The sequence below is a fragment of the Dreissena polymorpha genome, chromosome 13, assembly GCF_020536995.1.
Source record: "Dreissena polymorpha isolate Duluth1 chromosome 13, UMN_Dpol_1.0, whole genome shotgun sequence".
NCBI classification, from domain to species: Eukaryota; Metazoa; Mollusca; class Bivalvia; order Myida; family Dreissenidae; genus Dreissena; species Dreissena polymorpha.
The window spans coordinates 72534228-72551639 of NC_068367.1; the positions used below are offsets into that span (position 1 = coordinate 72534228).

General features: G+C 37.4%; 1 protein-coding gene across 2 annotated transcripts in view; it reads left to right on the forward strand.

Moving 5' to 3' along the window:
- The window catches only part of LOC127854456 (tyrosine-protein kinase HTK16-like), a 33412-nt gene that overhangs the window by 6675 nt on the left and 9325 nt on the right, over positions 1-17412 (forward strand). For both annotated transcript variants that reach the window (XR_008037077.1, XM_052389501.1), the window contains exons 5-14: positions 1142-1257; positions 1853-1993; positions 3906-4014; positions 5162-5229; positions 5651-5788; positions 7594-7723; positions 8284-8352; positions 11083-11246; positions 11709-11808; positions 12887-13116. Coding sequence is in view for 1 of the 2 variants with exons in the window: in XM_052389501.1 (XP_052245461.1) it covers positions 1142-1257; positions 1853-1993; positions 3906-4014; positions 5162-5229; positions 5651-5788; positions 7594-7723; positions 8284-8352; positions 11083-11246; positions 11709-11808; positions 12887-13116 (1265 nt within the window). In the remaining variant the exon portion in view is untranslated. The remainder of the gene's footprint in view (positions 1-1141; positions 1258-1852; positions 1994-3905; positions 4015-5161; positions 5230-5650; positions 5789-7593; positions 7724-8283; positions 8353-11082; positions 11247-11708; positions 11809-12886; positions 13117-17412) is intronic.

Sequence of the window (17412 nt, forward strand, 5' to 3'; positions counted from 1 at the left end):
ATACTAAAAATTATACAAAGCTATATTTGTAGGGCAATCAAATAATATCCACAAACAAAATACCTAGTTTTTAGTATTTCGACCCCTGAAAAGTTCATTTGATCCCTGAAAATGTCACGCACAGGGTCATTTGTCTCCTGGTTTTCAAAGACTATTGAAATCCCTGGTGTCTTATTGTTTTTTCGACTCTTTACATTGTAAAACTGGATTAAAATATCTTATTGCTTAAAATCTAAAAGTGAATTAGACTCGAAGAAAAACAATGAAATTGTATATGAGCCTTGCTTTGATAAAAAGGCGCTTACCCGTAACACATGCATATATATAAAGTGTTATCCCAGATTAGCCTTTGCAGTCCGCACAGGTTAATCAGGGATGACACTTTCTGCCTAAACTGGATTTTCACTAAAAAGAGATGTACTTTATATAAAAAATACCATAAAAGTGCAAAGTGTTGTCCCTAACTAGCCTGTGCAGACTGCACAGGCTTATCTCGCACAACACTTTGTGCTCATGCATTAAGCCCCTTTTTTCCAGAGTGACGCTCATGTACACATTTAATGCCTTGTCATCCTATGAATGCCCTCATGCCTTGTCATCCTATGAATGCCCTCATGCCTTGTCATCCTATGAATGCCCTCATGCCTTGTTATCCTATGAATGCCCTCATGCCTTGTCATCCTATGAATGCCCTCATGCCTTGTCATCCTATGAATGCCCTCATGCCTTGTCATCCTATCAATGCCTTCATACCTTGTCATCCTATGAATGCCCTCATGCCTTGTCATCCTATGAATGCCCTCATGCCTTGTCATCCTATGAATGCCCTCATGCCTTGTCATCCTATGAATGCCCTCATGCCTTGTCATCCTATGAATGTCCTCATGCCTTGTCATCCTATGAATGCCCTCATGCCTTGTCATCCTATGAATGCCCTCATGCCTTGTCATCCTATGAATTCCCTCATGCCTTGTCATCCTATGAATTCCCTCATGCCTCGTCATCCTATGAATTCTCTCATGCCTTGTCATCCTATGAATTCCCTCATGCCTTGTCATCCTATGAATTCCCTCATGCCTTGTCATCCTATGAATTCCCTCATGCCTTGTCATCCTATGAATTCCCTCATTTTTGTTGTCAGGATCCACTGCCCTTCATGATGCGTGTTACTATGGATTTGAGGACTGTGCTGATATTCTTGTTAGAAACGGGGCCAACGTGAACTGCCTGGACAAGGATGGAAGCACACCTTTACATGTACAGTTATCCATTGTTAGATATTTGTATGGACTGATTTGATAAGATTGCTTTTAAAATATCTCATTTTCAATGCATTTTAAACAATTTTGCGTGGTTTCATAATATGAAAAAATGATAAGGTATTCAAACCATCTTAGCTCTTAAATTTCCTTTTTATTTCGACAAAGTAATAAGCACTCTTTTGTTTTTGTTTGTGTTCCAAATTTTATTATGAAACATCTATAAAGCAGTATACTTTATCCACCCTAGCTTAATTAATTATAAATTTAATATAATTGATATACAATGCAAATGAGAGAGAAACATTCTAAAATTTTGCATTAAACTGCAAAAGGTATGTTTAAGTCAAAGCGAGATAGTGGTTCTTGTAAATGACAAAACAATTTTTAGCCTCTGTGTTGTTGAGGTACAGCTTTTGCTTTTACCTCAAGAGGTCACTGTTTTTAACGCAGCAAACAATTTTTTTTCTTTCTATAATTGTTTTAGACTATTCTAAGTACTAAAGTGTTGTTTATAAATGAACATTTTTTAAGTGATTGATTTATTGAACACTCGTACCATATCAACTAGCTTGTATTTTTTACTGTTTCAGAAATGCTGTTCAGGAAACAAAGCCGGTATCATCTCCATTCTGATCAATGAAGGGAAGGCCAACGTCAACGAACGCAATCCAAAAAGTGGCTGGAGTCCCTTACATACGGCTGCATTCAAGGGCCATTTAGAGTGCATTAAGGTAACTGAAACAATTAATGGCTATTTAAAGTGCAATAAGGTGAATGACACATTTAAGTGTCAATAAGAGTGCAATGAGGTTACTGAATCATTCAATAGCCATTTAAAGAAAATTAAGGTGACTGAAACATTGCAGTGCCATTTTGATTGCATTAAGCTGACTGAAAATGTTAAGTGCAATTTAGAGTGCATTAAAGGTTACTAAACCATTTAATGGCTATTTGGAGTGCATTAAAGTGTATGAAACCCTTTAATGGCTATTTAAAATGTATTGAGGTGACTGAAACATTCAAGTGTCATTTAGAGTGCATTAAGGTGACTAAAACATTTAACGGCCAATTAGAGTGTATTAAGGCGACTAAACATTAAAAAGCCATTTAGAGTGCATTCAGGTGAATGAAACATTCAAGGGCTATTTAGAGTGCATTAAACCAATTTTCCACAAAACATAATAAATTGTCTCAAATGCATGTGTAAAATAAAATTTATTTAAATTAAATGATATGACAAATGAGCATTGAATGTGTGTTTGCATGCAAATAGACTAGTAAATTTTGGGGACATAATTCGTTCATATAATTTTTAAAGAGATTGTATGCTACTTTAGCATGAGATCTAAATCAGTTTCAAGTGTCTTTGTGTTGGGTTTCCTTATTGTTTACAAGAACAAGCAAGTCGGTCGAGTGTGTTAGCATCCTTCTTATGTACAGAATAGTTAATATACATGCACTGTAAGAGTGTATATAAATACAGTTGTAAACAAACACTCATGTATAACACTTTTATACTTTTGATTGTTTGATGAAAATACCAACATGCACCTGCATACTATCGGTATATAAAGTTTAAGATGTAAGCTTGTGTATCTTCTATCTACCGGTCTATTATACTTTTCTGAAGACAAATAGCCTAACAGCTGAATTGCATTGCATATCATGCACTGATAATGCACTTAAACTAACTGGTGTTGCAATCAGTATTAATATTTTGTGTTATGACCAATAATGTCGTTGTAAGGTAAAAATGTTCTGTGATAATTAATTCTTAAAACATCCGCAGATTAAGCTAACAGTATGTTTGCCTTAGATTATAAGAACTACTAGGCTATTAGCATAAGATGTGAAGAACTACAAGTCTGTAAGCATACGATGTGAAGAACTATAAGTCTGTTAACCTTAGATGTGAACACATGCTTGTCAGTTAGTCTAAGGTGAAAAGAACAACTAGTTTGTTAGCCCAAGATCTGAATTACTACTAGTTTGTAAGCGTTTGATAGGAGACACATCTAGTTTGTAAGCCTGAGATGTGAAGAAATGCAATGCTGTTAGCCTGAGGTGTGGAGATTTTGCAGTTTGTTAGCCTAAGATGTGAAGAAATACATGTACTAACCTGTTAGTCTAAAATGTGAAGAAATAATAACCTGCTAGCCTTAGATTTAGAGAAGTACTAACCAGTTATCCTTAGATGTAAATAAATACTAGAATGTTGAGTTTTAGCCTAAGATGTGAAGAAATATTAGCTTTTTAGCCTAAGATGTGAAGAACTATTAGTCTGTTAGCCTAAGATGTGATGAACTGTTAGTCTGTTAGCCTCAGATGTAAAGAACTATTAGTCTGTTAGCCTAAGATGTAAAGAACTATTAGTTTGTTAGCTTAAGATTTGAAGAACTATTAGTTTGTTAACTTAAGGTGTGAAGAACTGTTAGTCTGTTAGCCAATAATGTGAAGAACTACTGCAAGTATCTTGTGTAAATTATTTTTACTAAGTACATGTACCTTCATGCAAATAAATGGATTGCTGTAGTGAGATAAGTTAGTTTGCAATTTAAGAATTGTGGATATTTGCATTAGTTGCTGTACCATAATATAACCTCGTTGACATTCCACTTAAAGCTTTTCACCCTTTCTCGATAGATTCTACTGGACTTTCACTCACCATATTTGCCTCGAGCCTACGATGGGACCACGACACCTCTTGATCTAGCGGAAAATTACTCTAGGCAAGAATGCTTAAAAGAAATAGGTGAGTATTTTGTAAAATGTGAACATTTCAGCCTAAATCTGAATGTGTGTTAGGTGTTGTCACAGATAAGCCTGTGCAGTCTGCACAGGCTAATCAGGGACGACTGTGGATCTGTTTAAACTGGATGTTTGCTTAAACAAAACATACCATAAAGCTGGAAAAGTCATCCCTGATGAGCCTGTGAAGACTGCACTGGCTAATCTACAAAGTCACAGCCCGATTTTCATAGAGAGAGAGACTCATTTGTTTTGTTTTACACTTCAGTTGAGTTGCATTCCATTTAAACCAGGTTTCTAAACTTTCTATATATGTTTGAAAACTGGAGGATTAAACTTTCTCAGACAGAAGACTTTTTGACAGAGCAAAAGAAAACCCTGTCATTTCAGAATAGGTATAGAAGCAAAGGTATATATATATATATATATATATATATATATATATATATATATATATATATATATATATATATATATATATTTATAAAGTGTCGGTTTTTTGTCATAAAATGTTTGAACATTTTCTGATATACAAAATACATGTGAAATAAATATATATAAAACTTTCTTTTTATATTAATTTGCTGAAAGTAACATGATGGTATTAATTTGCTGAAAGTAACATGATGGTACTTCATTTGTTAAGATAAAAACGCTATCACTCCTCCCGATTTTGCCAGTTCTGATGTTTGTGAATCTAAAAAGCTTGGGGCTGTTTTCAATGTCAATCTTACTGTATATTTTATTGTTTACCTTTTACATACATATTTTCACGCATTTGTAGTCCCTTAGAAAGTTAAATTTTATTTAAGACCTTTCTTACTAGATTCAAGTTTTAAAGGCTTCATTTCCAACCCTAACATACTGATGAGAAGCAAACAGCACAAAACCTAAACAGACTGCGAGTTACTTGCAGGCTGTTCTGGTTTTATGCTGTTTGCACATAGCCATTTTCACTTTGCCTCTGATAGATAGATAGACTTTTATTTTCCTCCATTCATCAATATTCTTCTATGAAAGAAGCAAACAATTTTGGTAGTTGAACAGTACATTGATTGAACCTTTCCGATTGAGATATGAATGTTTTTGTACCATTAAAATTTGAATCATAATTGTGCATTAAGTGTTGTTTTTTTATTGTTTGTTTTCAGATAATTTTGTGCCTTCAAAAATCGTAACTCACAAAAAGGACTGGTTTCACCCAGAAATTGACAGAGCAGTAAGTAGTCATAATGACTTGATTTATTACACAGGTGTCATTAGGTGATATTCAAATACAAAATATATAGTAATTTTTGTGTTTCGGTGAACTAGATTTATGTAGGGCAATCAAAAAAATTGGTTGAAGTTAGATTTTTGGAAGACTGCATGATGTGAAGTTTAAATTCTGCTGGGATGTAGCCTCATAAAGTTTACTGCCAAAGAAAAAAACTGGTGTGTAACCATAAATTTATTTGAGGACCCATGAGTGACATTCAAATGTCATTCTGCAAAAAATATTTGACTGTAAGCAGCACTTTTGCTTGATATGATCTGTTCACACATACACATTTCACATATTAAGCATTTTTAATCACGTGCACATGTACACCTGTCCCAATCATATATTAAGGCCTCTGGCCATGCCAATACTATTGTAGGGAGCCCAGAAGATTCTTGAGCTGAAGGGGCTGAGGGAGGGGCTGTTCTTAGTCAGGTCCAGCAACAAGAACCCAGACTGGCAGGTGCTCACAATCTGTCATAACCAGCAGGTGTACAACTATCAGATCAAAACGAAGGTATGGCATAGCATAGCTAACAAGCAGGTGTACAACTATCAGATCAAAACAAAGATATGTCATAGCATAGCTAATCAGCAGGTGTACAACTATCAGATCAAAACAAAGATATGTCATAGCATAGCTAGCCAGCATGTGTACATTTATCAGATCAAAACTAAGGTATGACATAGCATAGCTAACCAGCATGTGTACATTTATCAGATCAAAACTAAGGTATGACATAGCATAGCTAACCAGCAGGTGTACATTAATCAGATCAAAACTAAGGTATGACATAGCGTAGCTAACCAGCAGGTGTACATTTATCAGATCAAAACTAAGGTATGACATAGCATAGCTAACCAGCAGGTGTACTTTTATCAGATCAAAACTAAGGTATGACATAGCATAGCTAACCAGCAGGTGTACATTTATCAGATCAAAACTAAGGTATGACATAGCATAGCTAACCAGCAGGTGTACATTTATCAGATCAAAACTAAGGTATTATATAGCATAGCTAACCAGCATGTGTACATTTATCAGATCAAAACTAAGGTATGACATAGCATAGCTAACCAGCAGGTGTACATTTATCAGATCAAAACTAAGGTATGACATAGCATAGCTAACCAGCAGGTGTACATTTATCAGATCAAAACTAAGGTATGACATAGCATAGCTAACCAGCAGGTGTACATTTATCAGATCAAAACTAAGGTATGACATAGCATAGCTAACCAGCAGGTGTACATTTATCAGATCAAAACTAAGGTATGACATAGCATAGCTAACCAGCATGTGTACATTTATCAGATCAAAACTAAGGTATGACATAGCATAGCTAACCAGTAGGTGTACATTTATCAGATCAAAACTAAGGTATGACATAGCATAGCTAACCAGCAGGTGTACATTTATCAGATCAAAACTAAGGTATGACATAGCATAGCTAACCAGCAGGTGTACATTTATCAGATCAAAACTAAGGTATGACATAGCATAGCTAACCAGCAGGTGTACATTTATCAGATCAAAACTAAGGTATGACATAGCTCATATCTACAGCCGTGTTCTGGGAAAACTGGGCTTGCTGCATGTGCGTTAAGTGTTGTCCCAGATTAGCCTGTGCAGTGCGCACAGGCTAATTGGAGAAAAATCTTTGTGTCTAGATTATTTTGTTTTAAAGAGACTTCCTTTAAACAAAAAATTAAGTAAAAGCGAAAAGTGTTGACCTGATTGGCCTGTGCTGACTGCACAGGCTAATGTGGGACAACACTGCTGACTGCACAGACTAATGTGGGACAACACTGCTGACTGCACAGGCTGATGTGGGACAACACTGCTGACTGCACAGGCTGATGTGGGACAACACTGCTGACTGCACAGGCTAATGTGGGACAACACTTTACGCACATCCAAAAAGCCCCATTTTCACAGAATCAGACTCGTTTGCTTTTAGATAAAAATTCTTCATGGTTGATCATTACTCTGAGTTGATAACCCCATGGAGAGTCCAGGCATTCAATCAGCTAGGCCTTTAACCCATTTATGCCTAGTGGACTGTCCCATCCTTCTAAATTGGATCAATTTATTTCCAAAATTAGGCATGTGTAGTATATTTATTTCTATAATTATAATGTTTCTTACAGAAATTCATTTAAGCAAACAATGCAGACCCAGATGAGACGCCGCATTATGCGGCGTCTCATCTGGGTCTTCGCTGTTTGCCAAGGCCTTTTTTCTAGACGCTAGGCATAAATGGGTTAATATTTCAGAGACAGTTTTCACAAACTCAACCTCAATATGAACATGTATTTCAGCATTACAGAGAAAAGCTTATCTACTACATTGATGACGGGCCATACTATAAACACATCGAACATGTCATACAGTACTACAGTTACAGCGCCAACGGATTGCCTTGTGCACTTAGGTTTTCTGTCAACCCAGGTATAACTTAACATTATTTGTATATTGAATAAGGTATTTAAGATTTAAAATTATTTCTGGACATTTTGATATAGATGTTTTACAAGTAACATTGTATTACAAACATGATGGTGGGAACATGTAGTGCATAGTTGCATATTTATGGTCTGTTTAATAAACAATGAGGAATGTTGACAGCACAAGCAGCTTTATAAAAGGAGCCACGTTCTGAGACTTGGCTCAAATCATGTGCATATAGCATCGTCCCAGATTAACCTGTGCAGTCCGCACAGGTTTATCAAGGGCGATTCATTCTGCTTTTATGGAATTTTTCCTTCAATTTTTGTTTCTTCTTTACGAAAATCCAGTCTTGATGGAAAGTGTCCTCACTGAGCTTGTTTTGACTGCACAGGCTTATATGGATGACACTATACACGTATGGATTGAGTCTCTAAAGAATGCAAATAGTTTGAATGTGTTACTACTGTAAAAATCAAACCGATAGCGAACTGAGAATATATGCCCATGTGCCTTCACAAGATCCTGTGGAATGGCTGGTGTCACAGAAGTTATTATTTCAGCTCAAGAGCTCATCCAGATAACCTGCGATGATGAATACTTCAACTTGGTCGACAGTTCTCAGCTTCCAGGTAGGAATGACTTGACATGGATAATGGAATCTCGCTCTCGAAATACTGGGCTTAATATATGCCCATAAAGTGCTGATACAAATTAGCCTGTGAAGTCCGCACTGGTTAATCAGGGACAATTCTGCTTAAACTGGATTTTTGAAAAGAAAGACTTCCTTCAAATGACAAATCCCAATAATAAGAAAAGTGTAGTCCCTGATAGACTGGGCAGACTTCACAGGCTCACATACAGTTAAGTCCGGAAATCTTGCGCGTCCGGTAATCTAGCGCGTCGGTAATCTTGCGCGTCCGGTAATCTTGCGCGTACGGTAATCCTGCGCATCCGGTAATCTTGCGCGTCCGGTAATCTTGCGCGTCCGGTAATCTTGCGCACTTCGCATTTGCGAATCTCGCAGACGACAAATGGTTTTCTTTAGTGATGAAAGATGGAATTTCACATTCTTAATAATTAACGGATTTAAAAGGTACGTATTTCATGCAAAATAAAATTTGATCATTACATTTAAACACCGGTTGCGTCATCCCTATACATCGTAAACACTGGCCCACTTACGAAAATTTCGAAATGAATCACAAATTCCCTGCAGTCTTTAGCGTATTCATACTTTAAATTAAGAATTCATAAATCCAACGTGTAATTTAGCATTCCATTGCACAATATCCGATCAGTTATGGTAGTTTTGGCCATGAAAATATATCGCATCAGACCAACATAGTCAATTAATTCCTGTAGTCATTATTTCCCGCCATTCTGTCAAACCAATTTGGTATGATCTCCGCATGCGCAATTGATATTTTCTGTAAACTATGGAAGCATGATCGTGGTAAAATCAAACCCGTTATGCATACACATTTTTTTTACGCATACCGGTACTTTTTTATTAATTGTACACAATTACTAGTGACTATATTATTTGTTGATTTGTAGTGAACAAAAACTGCACTAGAAATCCACATTTAATTTCAATGGTTTTACAAACTGATTTTAAAAATATTTTTCTTGCATGTTTTTCTTTGTCAATAATTGGACACCATATGTCTACAATTTTGTCTAAACGCGGTCATTACAGAAAGTGCGCAAGATTACCGGACACGGTGATAGTTTGAAAATGAGGTGAGTCATGTTTGTTTTGAAATCAAATCGGACAGTTCTTTACTGAATTACTCAGATATTTTTGTGTTAATAAGCACATGAATTTATTATTTACATAATAAATTTAGATATTATGTTGTCAATTTATAAAAGAACATGTTTTTAAACCAATTGACCCTTAACTGCGCAAGATCACCGGACAGCATCGTACATCAAGCCGAGTTTTTCTAGAACGAGACTCAGTTAATTATCTGCAGTCTATTTTGTATTGTCTTTGTTGTTTTCCCCTGTTGATAGGAACGGTTAAATGTCATTTATCAGCGGTATAATACTTAATTTAATATCTATTGTTTCAGTAAAAACTTGATTCCAAATATTAAGTTCACATCGAATATGTTAAGATTTATTAAAAAAGAACATTCTCCGTATGTAAACTTATTTCTATCAATCACATTTCCTTGACATGCTATTTAATTGAAATATGTATTATGCTTAAATGGCTATGTACTGATTGTATTTACCAATAAAATTGTCTGTCTTTGTCTTGAAAATTTTATGTAGTTTTAGGTTATGTTATGTTATGTTATGTTTCACATGAATCATCAGTAATAAAATTGACATTGTTAAATTACGCAATACAGAATGCAAGAATATAAAGTTTGTTTCTTAAGTAAAGCATAGTTATTGTTGTTTTAGCACTTTTAAGTTCAAATTAGAATGTTACACAACTCCAAATCATTGTTAATTGACCAATTACTGGCAAAATAAAAAATTAATTGTGAAATCTTACAATATCCATAACAGTGCTTTGGCATAAAAGACTGAAATATCTTAGGGATGTTTAGCCCTTTCAGTGCGGGAACCGAATTTTAAAGGCCTTTGCAAACAGTTTGGATCCAGATGAGACGCCACAGAACGTGGCGCCTCATCAGGATCCAAACTGTTTGCTATTCTGATAGTATTCTTTGAAAAAAATAGAAGAAAATGCTAATTTTAGAAATTCAGCAGAAGACATTTTAGCAGACGACAAATTTCCCAGCATGCAAAGGGTTAATTTTTCTTTCATCCATCTGATGATCAATTTGTATCAGCAGATATGGAAAGAACTGAAACTGTGACAAATTGGAGTTAAATTAGATTATGCATTAATAACAACTGTACAAGGTTTATTGTGTTGATGCAGTTTGCACAGGCTTATCAACGACAACACTTTCTGCTTGTATTACATTTTTCATGTAATGAAAGTACTTTAGCCAGAAAGGGTCGTCCCTGATAAGCCTGTGTTAATCTGAGAGGACACTTAGCGTTAATGCATTTAGTGAAGTTTTTAAACAATGGCGCTCATTTGAAAAATATTTTCGCAGCAAGGGAACTTCTAACTGCTTGCAATACCCTCAAAGCCATGTTAACCCTCCGCATGCTGGGAAATTTGTCGTCTGCTATAATGTCGTCTGCAGAATTTCTAAAATAAGCATTTTCTTCTATTTTTTTCAAAGAATACTATCAGAATAGCAAACAGTTTGGATCCTGATGAGAATCCACGTTCTGTGGCGTCTCATCTGGATCCAAACTGTTTGCAAAGGCCTTTAAAATTTGGTTCCCGCACTGAAAGGGTTAAAACTAAATTACGTCCACAGCTCCAATCAAACTGCCAAGTCTTCCACCACGTCCGGACGACATGTTGGTCAAGCAATCCACAGCAGATGGGGTAGATTATAGTTCAAGCCTGAAGCGTGTGTCCAACCTATCCCCACCACAGTCACCCAAACCAAAAACTGGACCCCCACCCCCGCCAAACCATGTAAGAGTTATGGAAAATCCATTTTCAGAGTTATGGAATATTTGAATTATGAAAACTGGCCAATTATTAATACATTACCAACTGTCTAACTCATATAATTTAATTGTATCATCATCTAACTTGGTGGCATTCTTTGTGGGCTTCTTATTTCAACCAATTGTGATGACAACCCAGAATGCCTAGAGCACTTCTGAATAATTGACCTTGAAATATTTAAGGATTTGTTTGACCATTAGCATTGCCAATTATTAATGATACCAAAAGATTTTTTATACAGATCAATTAAACTCGCATTTTTAGGAAATCCTATTTTTAGAACTCCTGTGCAATATATGTTTTTGTTCCAATGTTTATCAGAATATTTGTATTGTTTAAATTGCAATTGCAGAATAAGCAACTATGTTATTATTCAAACTCATTTTGAATTTTATTTGCTAATCTCACATTTGCATATTTTTTCAGCCTCCACCAGCTGTTGCCAAGCAGATGAGCACATCCCACTATCCACCCGAGAAACCGGCGATAGAACTGCGACGGATAGACATAAAACTCCTGAAACTAGGTACTTTGTCAGAGATTTTAGTAGATTCTTAAGAAAGGATGCTGTTGACCAATAGCCTGGAAATCCACATAGAATGTGCTATAATGCGTGTATGTTTTCCTGTAGTTAAATGTTAACAAACATAAAATATGTTGGTATGAATCAAATATTTTGTTAAAGTGATATTATGCGCATCTAACAGTATATGCTATGTTTATAGGTGTCTATCGCAACCGTTGTTTATTTTTTGTGTTTTCACTTCATATACACTTATATTTGTTAATGCAGCATCAACATACTAAAACAATATCCCGGTAAGAGAAAAATAATGCATTTGGATTTCAACCGTACTTTCGTTTTGACAACTGACGACAGAAATGATTCGATGTACGATGTGAATCTAAATTAAGTTTTAGTGCAGATTGGTTCATACGACACACAAACACTCACTCTGATCCTAATAAAAAGACAGCTCCGCTCGGCTTAGAGGACTGGGACAGTCATGTAAAATATCGAATGTAATATATATTTTTAATAAACAACTGGTAGCAAGATGAGTTGCAGACAATTGGTCAGTTACTAAATTTAACTATCTCTTTGACCTGTTAATTCTTTTCAGCTCAATTCAACAGTGAAAAATGGCATAATATCACTTTAAGTGTTGAAAAAAATATGGAAAAGTTAACGGTGCTCACCAGGGCTGACCCTTTCAGTGTAAATGCTAACAAAATCAACATATGAGCTCCTCCCTGGGAAAAGGGGCTTCATGCATGTTTGTCAAGTGTCGTCCCAGACTAGCCTGTGCAGTCAGCACAGGCTTATGAGAGTCAACACGTTGCAATTTAATGGGTTTTTCGTTTTAAAGAAGTCTCTCAACTTAGGGAAAATCCAGTTTAGGCATGAACTGTCTTCCCTGATTAGCCAAGCCAATCAGGGACAACACTTTATGCACATGATTTTAGGCCCGCTTTCACAGAGCAAGGCTCATTTTGTTATATTCAACACTTTATGAGTATATTCTATGTGCATTACATATCAACAGGCAAAGAAATCGGTCAGGGTGATACTAGTATATTCTATGTGCATTACGTATCAACAGGCAAAGAAATCGGTCAGGGTGAGTTTGGCTCAGTTGTAAAGGGTGTGTACTCAACAAAGGACGGCAAGAACAAGAAGAAGATGGACGTTGCGGTAAAGCTGTTCCATAAGACAGCAATCAACAACCAGGAGGATTTCCTCAAGGAGGCTAGAACCATGCAGCAGCTATCGCATGAGTGCATCGTCAACTTCCTGGGAATCTCGGAGTCAGAAAACCACGAGCTGCTTCTGGTAGAGTAGCCTTTTGCAGTGGCTTGCGATTAATTTGCTTGTTTTTTTAAATATTTCTCAATATCTGTTTTCGTAATGCCTCCAAGACAATGAAACATGTGAGCTTTTCCCTGAGAAAACCTGGCTAAAGGCTTTACAACTTGGATATGTATTTTCAGGCATGTGTGGTCCATTAGAAAGTTAAATTTGATTTATGACCTTTCTTACTAAATTCAAGTTTTAAAGGCTTCAATTCTAAGATTCTAAGATACTGATGAGCGGCAAACAGTATAAAACCTGAACAGACCGCAAGTTACTCGCAGGCTGTTCTGGTTTTATGCTCGTTGCAAAAGCCATTTTAACTTGGCTTCTTATGGGGGAAAGGCTCTAGGCATGTGCATAAAGTGCCTGAAATAGCCTGTGCAGGTGGAACAGGCCAATAAGGGACGAAAAACTTTCCACTTTTCAGCATCGGAAGTCTTTTCTGGGTGAAAATCATGTTTAGGCGGAGAATGTAGCAAGAGATAAGCCTGTGCATACTGCACAGGCTAATCTGGGGCAACACTATGCACTTGATTAAGCCCTGTTCTCCCAGAGCAAGTTTCATCAGTGCCTTTTCATGCTAAGTATTGGCATAGTATTGCATTCAAATACTAACCTGGGGGCCGTTTCTTAAACGGTACTACGACAATTTTAACTTACACGTGAATTTTGTAATCTTTATAAGAACAGGAACTAGCTCGCCATGCTCATCAAATATATACGGCGCTAGAGATGCCAATACAATCAATGAAGTACTGAAAAGTTATAATCATAGGATATGGACTTTAGCAATTATGCATCTTTGAAAAATGTATTATATTGTAAATGTTTACTACGATGTTTATTGAAACGGTCCCAAGACTACTGAGCTGATATCTGGTAGGGATATTGTCTTCTGGTGGCTGATATCTGGTAGGGTAATTGTCTTCTGGTGGCTGATATCTGGTAGGGATATTGTCTTCTGGTGGCTGATATCTGGTAGGGTAATTGTCTTCTGGTGGCTGATATCTGGTAGGGATATTGTCTTCTGGTGGCTGATATCTGGTAGGGATATTGTCTTCTGGTGGCTGATATCTGGTAGGGATATTGTCTTCTGGTGGCTGATATCTGGTAGGGATATTGAAGACTGGTGGCTGATATCTGGTAGGGATATTGAAGACTACTGAGCTGATATCTGGTAGGGATATTGAAGACTACTGAGCTGATATCTGGTAGGGATATTGAAGACTGGTGGCTGATATCTGGTAGGGATATTGAAGACTACTGAGCTGATATCTGGTAGGGATATTGTCTTCTGGTGGCTGATATCTGGTAGGGATATTGAAGACTACTGAGCTGATATCTGGTAGGGTTATTGAAGACTACTGAGCTGATATCTGGTAGGGATATTGAAGACTACTGAGCTGATATCTGGTAGGGATATTGAAGACTGGTGGCTGATATCTGGTAGGGATATTGAAGACTACTGAGCTGATATCTGGTAGGGATATTGAAGACTACTGAGCTGATATCTGGTAGGGATATTGAAGACTACTGAGCTGATATCTGGTAGGGTTATTGAAGACTGGTGGCTGATATCTGGTAGGGATATTGAAGACTACTGAGCTGATATCTGGTAGGGTTATTGAAGACTACTGAGCTGATATCTGGTAGGGATATTGAAGACTACTGAGCTGATATCTGGTAGAGATATTGAAGACTACTGAGCTGATATCTGGTAGGGATATTGAAGACTACTGAGCTGATATCTGGTAGGGATATTGAAGACTACTGAGCTGATATCTGGTAGGGATATTGAAGACTGGTGGCTGATATCTGGTAGGGATATTGAAGACTACTGAGCTGATATCTGGTAGGGATATTGAAGACTACTGAGCTGATATCTGGTAGGGATATTGAAGACTACTGAGCTGATATCTGGTAGGGATATTGAAGACTGGTGGCTGATATCTGGTAGGGATATTGAAGACTACTGAGCTGATATCTGGTAGGGATATTGTCTACTACTGAGCTGATATCTGGTAGGGTTATTGAAGACTGGTGGCTGATATCTGGTAGGGATATTGAAGACTACTGAGCTGATATCTGGTAGGGATATTGAAGACTACTGAGCTGATATCTGGTAGGGATATTGAAGACTACTGAGCTGATATCTGGTAGGGATATTGAAGACTGGTGGCTGATATCTGGTAGGGATATTGAAGACTGGTGGCTGATATCTGGTAGGGATATTGAAGACTACTGAGCTGATATCTGGTAGGGATATTGAAGACTACTGAGCTGATATCTGGTAGGGATATTGAAGACTACTGAGCTGATATCTGGTAGGGATATTGAAGACTACTGAGCTGATATCTGGTAGGGTTATTGAAGACTACTGAGCTGATATCTGGTAGGGTTATTGAAGACTGGTGGCTGATATCTGGTAGGGATATTGAAGACTACTGAGCTGATATCTGGTAGGGATATTGAAGACTGGTGGCTGATATCTGGTAGGGATATTGAAGACTACTGAGCTGATATCTGGTAGGGATATTGAAGACTACTGAGCTGATATCTGGTAGGGATATTGAAGACTACTGAGCTGATATCTGGTAGGGATATTGAAGACTACTGAGCTGATATCTGGTAGGGATATTGTCTACTACTGAGCTGATATCTGGTAGGGTTATTGAAGACTGGTGGCTGATATCTGGTAGGGATATTGAAGACTACTGAGCTGATATCTGGTAGGGATATTGAAGACTACTGAGCTGATATCTGGTAGGGATATTGAAGACTACTGAGCTGATATCTGGTAGGGATATTGAAGACTGGTGGCTGATATCTGGTAGGGATATTGAAGACTACTGAGCTGATATCTGGTATGGATATTGAAGACTACTGAGCTGATATCTGGTAGGGATATTGAAGACTACTGAGCTGATATCTGGTAGGGTTATTGAAGACTGGTGGCTGATATCTGGTAGGGATATTGAAGACTACTGAGCTGATATCTGGTAGGGATATTGAAGACTACTGAGCTGATATCTGGTAGGGATATTGAAGACTACTGAGCTGATATCTGGTAGGGATATTGAAGACTGGTGGCTGATATCTGGTAGGGATATTGAAGACTACTGAGCTGATATCTGGTAGGGATATTGAAGACTGGTGGCTGATATCTGGTAGGGATATTGAAGACTGGTGGCTGATATCTGGTAGGGTTATTGAAGACTGGTGGCTGATATCTGGTAGGGATATTGAAGACTACTGAGCTGATATCTGGTAGGGATATTGAAGACTACTGAGCTGATATCTGGTAGGGATATTGAAGACTGGTGGCTGATATCTGGTAGGGATATTGAAGACTACTGAGCTGATATCTGGTAGGGATATTGAAGACTACTGAGCTGATATCTGGTAGGGATATTGTCTTCTGGTGGCTGATATCTGGTAGGGATATTGAAGACTACTGAGCTGATATCTGGTAGGGTTATTGAAGACTGGTGGCTGATATCTGGTAGGGATATTGAAGACTACTGAGCTGATATCTGGTAGGGATATTGAAGACTACTGAGCTGATATCTGGTAGGTTTATTGAAGACTGGTGGCTGATATCTGGTAGGGATATTGAAGACTACTGAGCTGATATCTGGTAGGGATATTGAAGACTACTGAGCTGATATCTGGTAGGGTTATTGAAGACTGGTGGCTGATATCTGGTAGGGATATTGAAGACTACTGAGCTGATATCTGGTAGGGATATTGAAGACTACTGAGCTGATATCTGGTAGGGATATTGAAGACTGGTGGCTGATATCTGGTAGGGATATTGAAGACTACTGAGCTGATATCTGGTAGGGATATTGAAGACTACTGAGCTGATATCTGGTAGGGTTATTGAAGACTGGTGGCTGATATCTGGTAGGGATATTGAAGACTACTGAGCTGATATCTGGTAGGGTTATTGAAGACTACTGAGCTGATATCTGGTAGGGTTATTGAAGACTGGTGGCTGATATCTGGTAGGGATATTGAAGACTACTGAGCTGATATCTGGTAGGGATATTGAAGACTACTGAGCTGATATCTGGTAGGGATATTGAAGACTACTGAGCTGATATCTGGTAGGGATATTGAAGACTACTGAGCTGATATCTGGTAGGGATATTGAAGACTACTGAGCTGATATCTGGTAGGGATATTGAAGACTGGTGGCTGATATCTGGTAGGGATATTGAAGACTACTGAGCTGATATCTGGTAGGGATATTGAAGACTACTGAGCTGATAT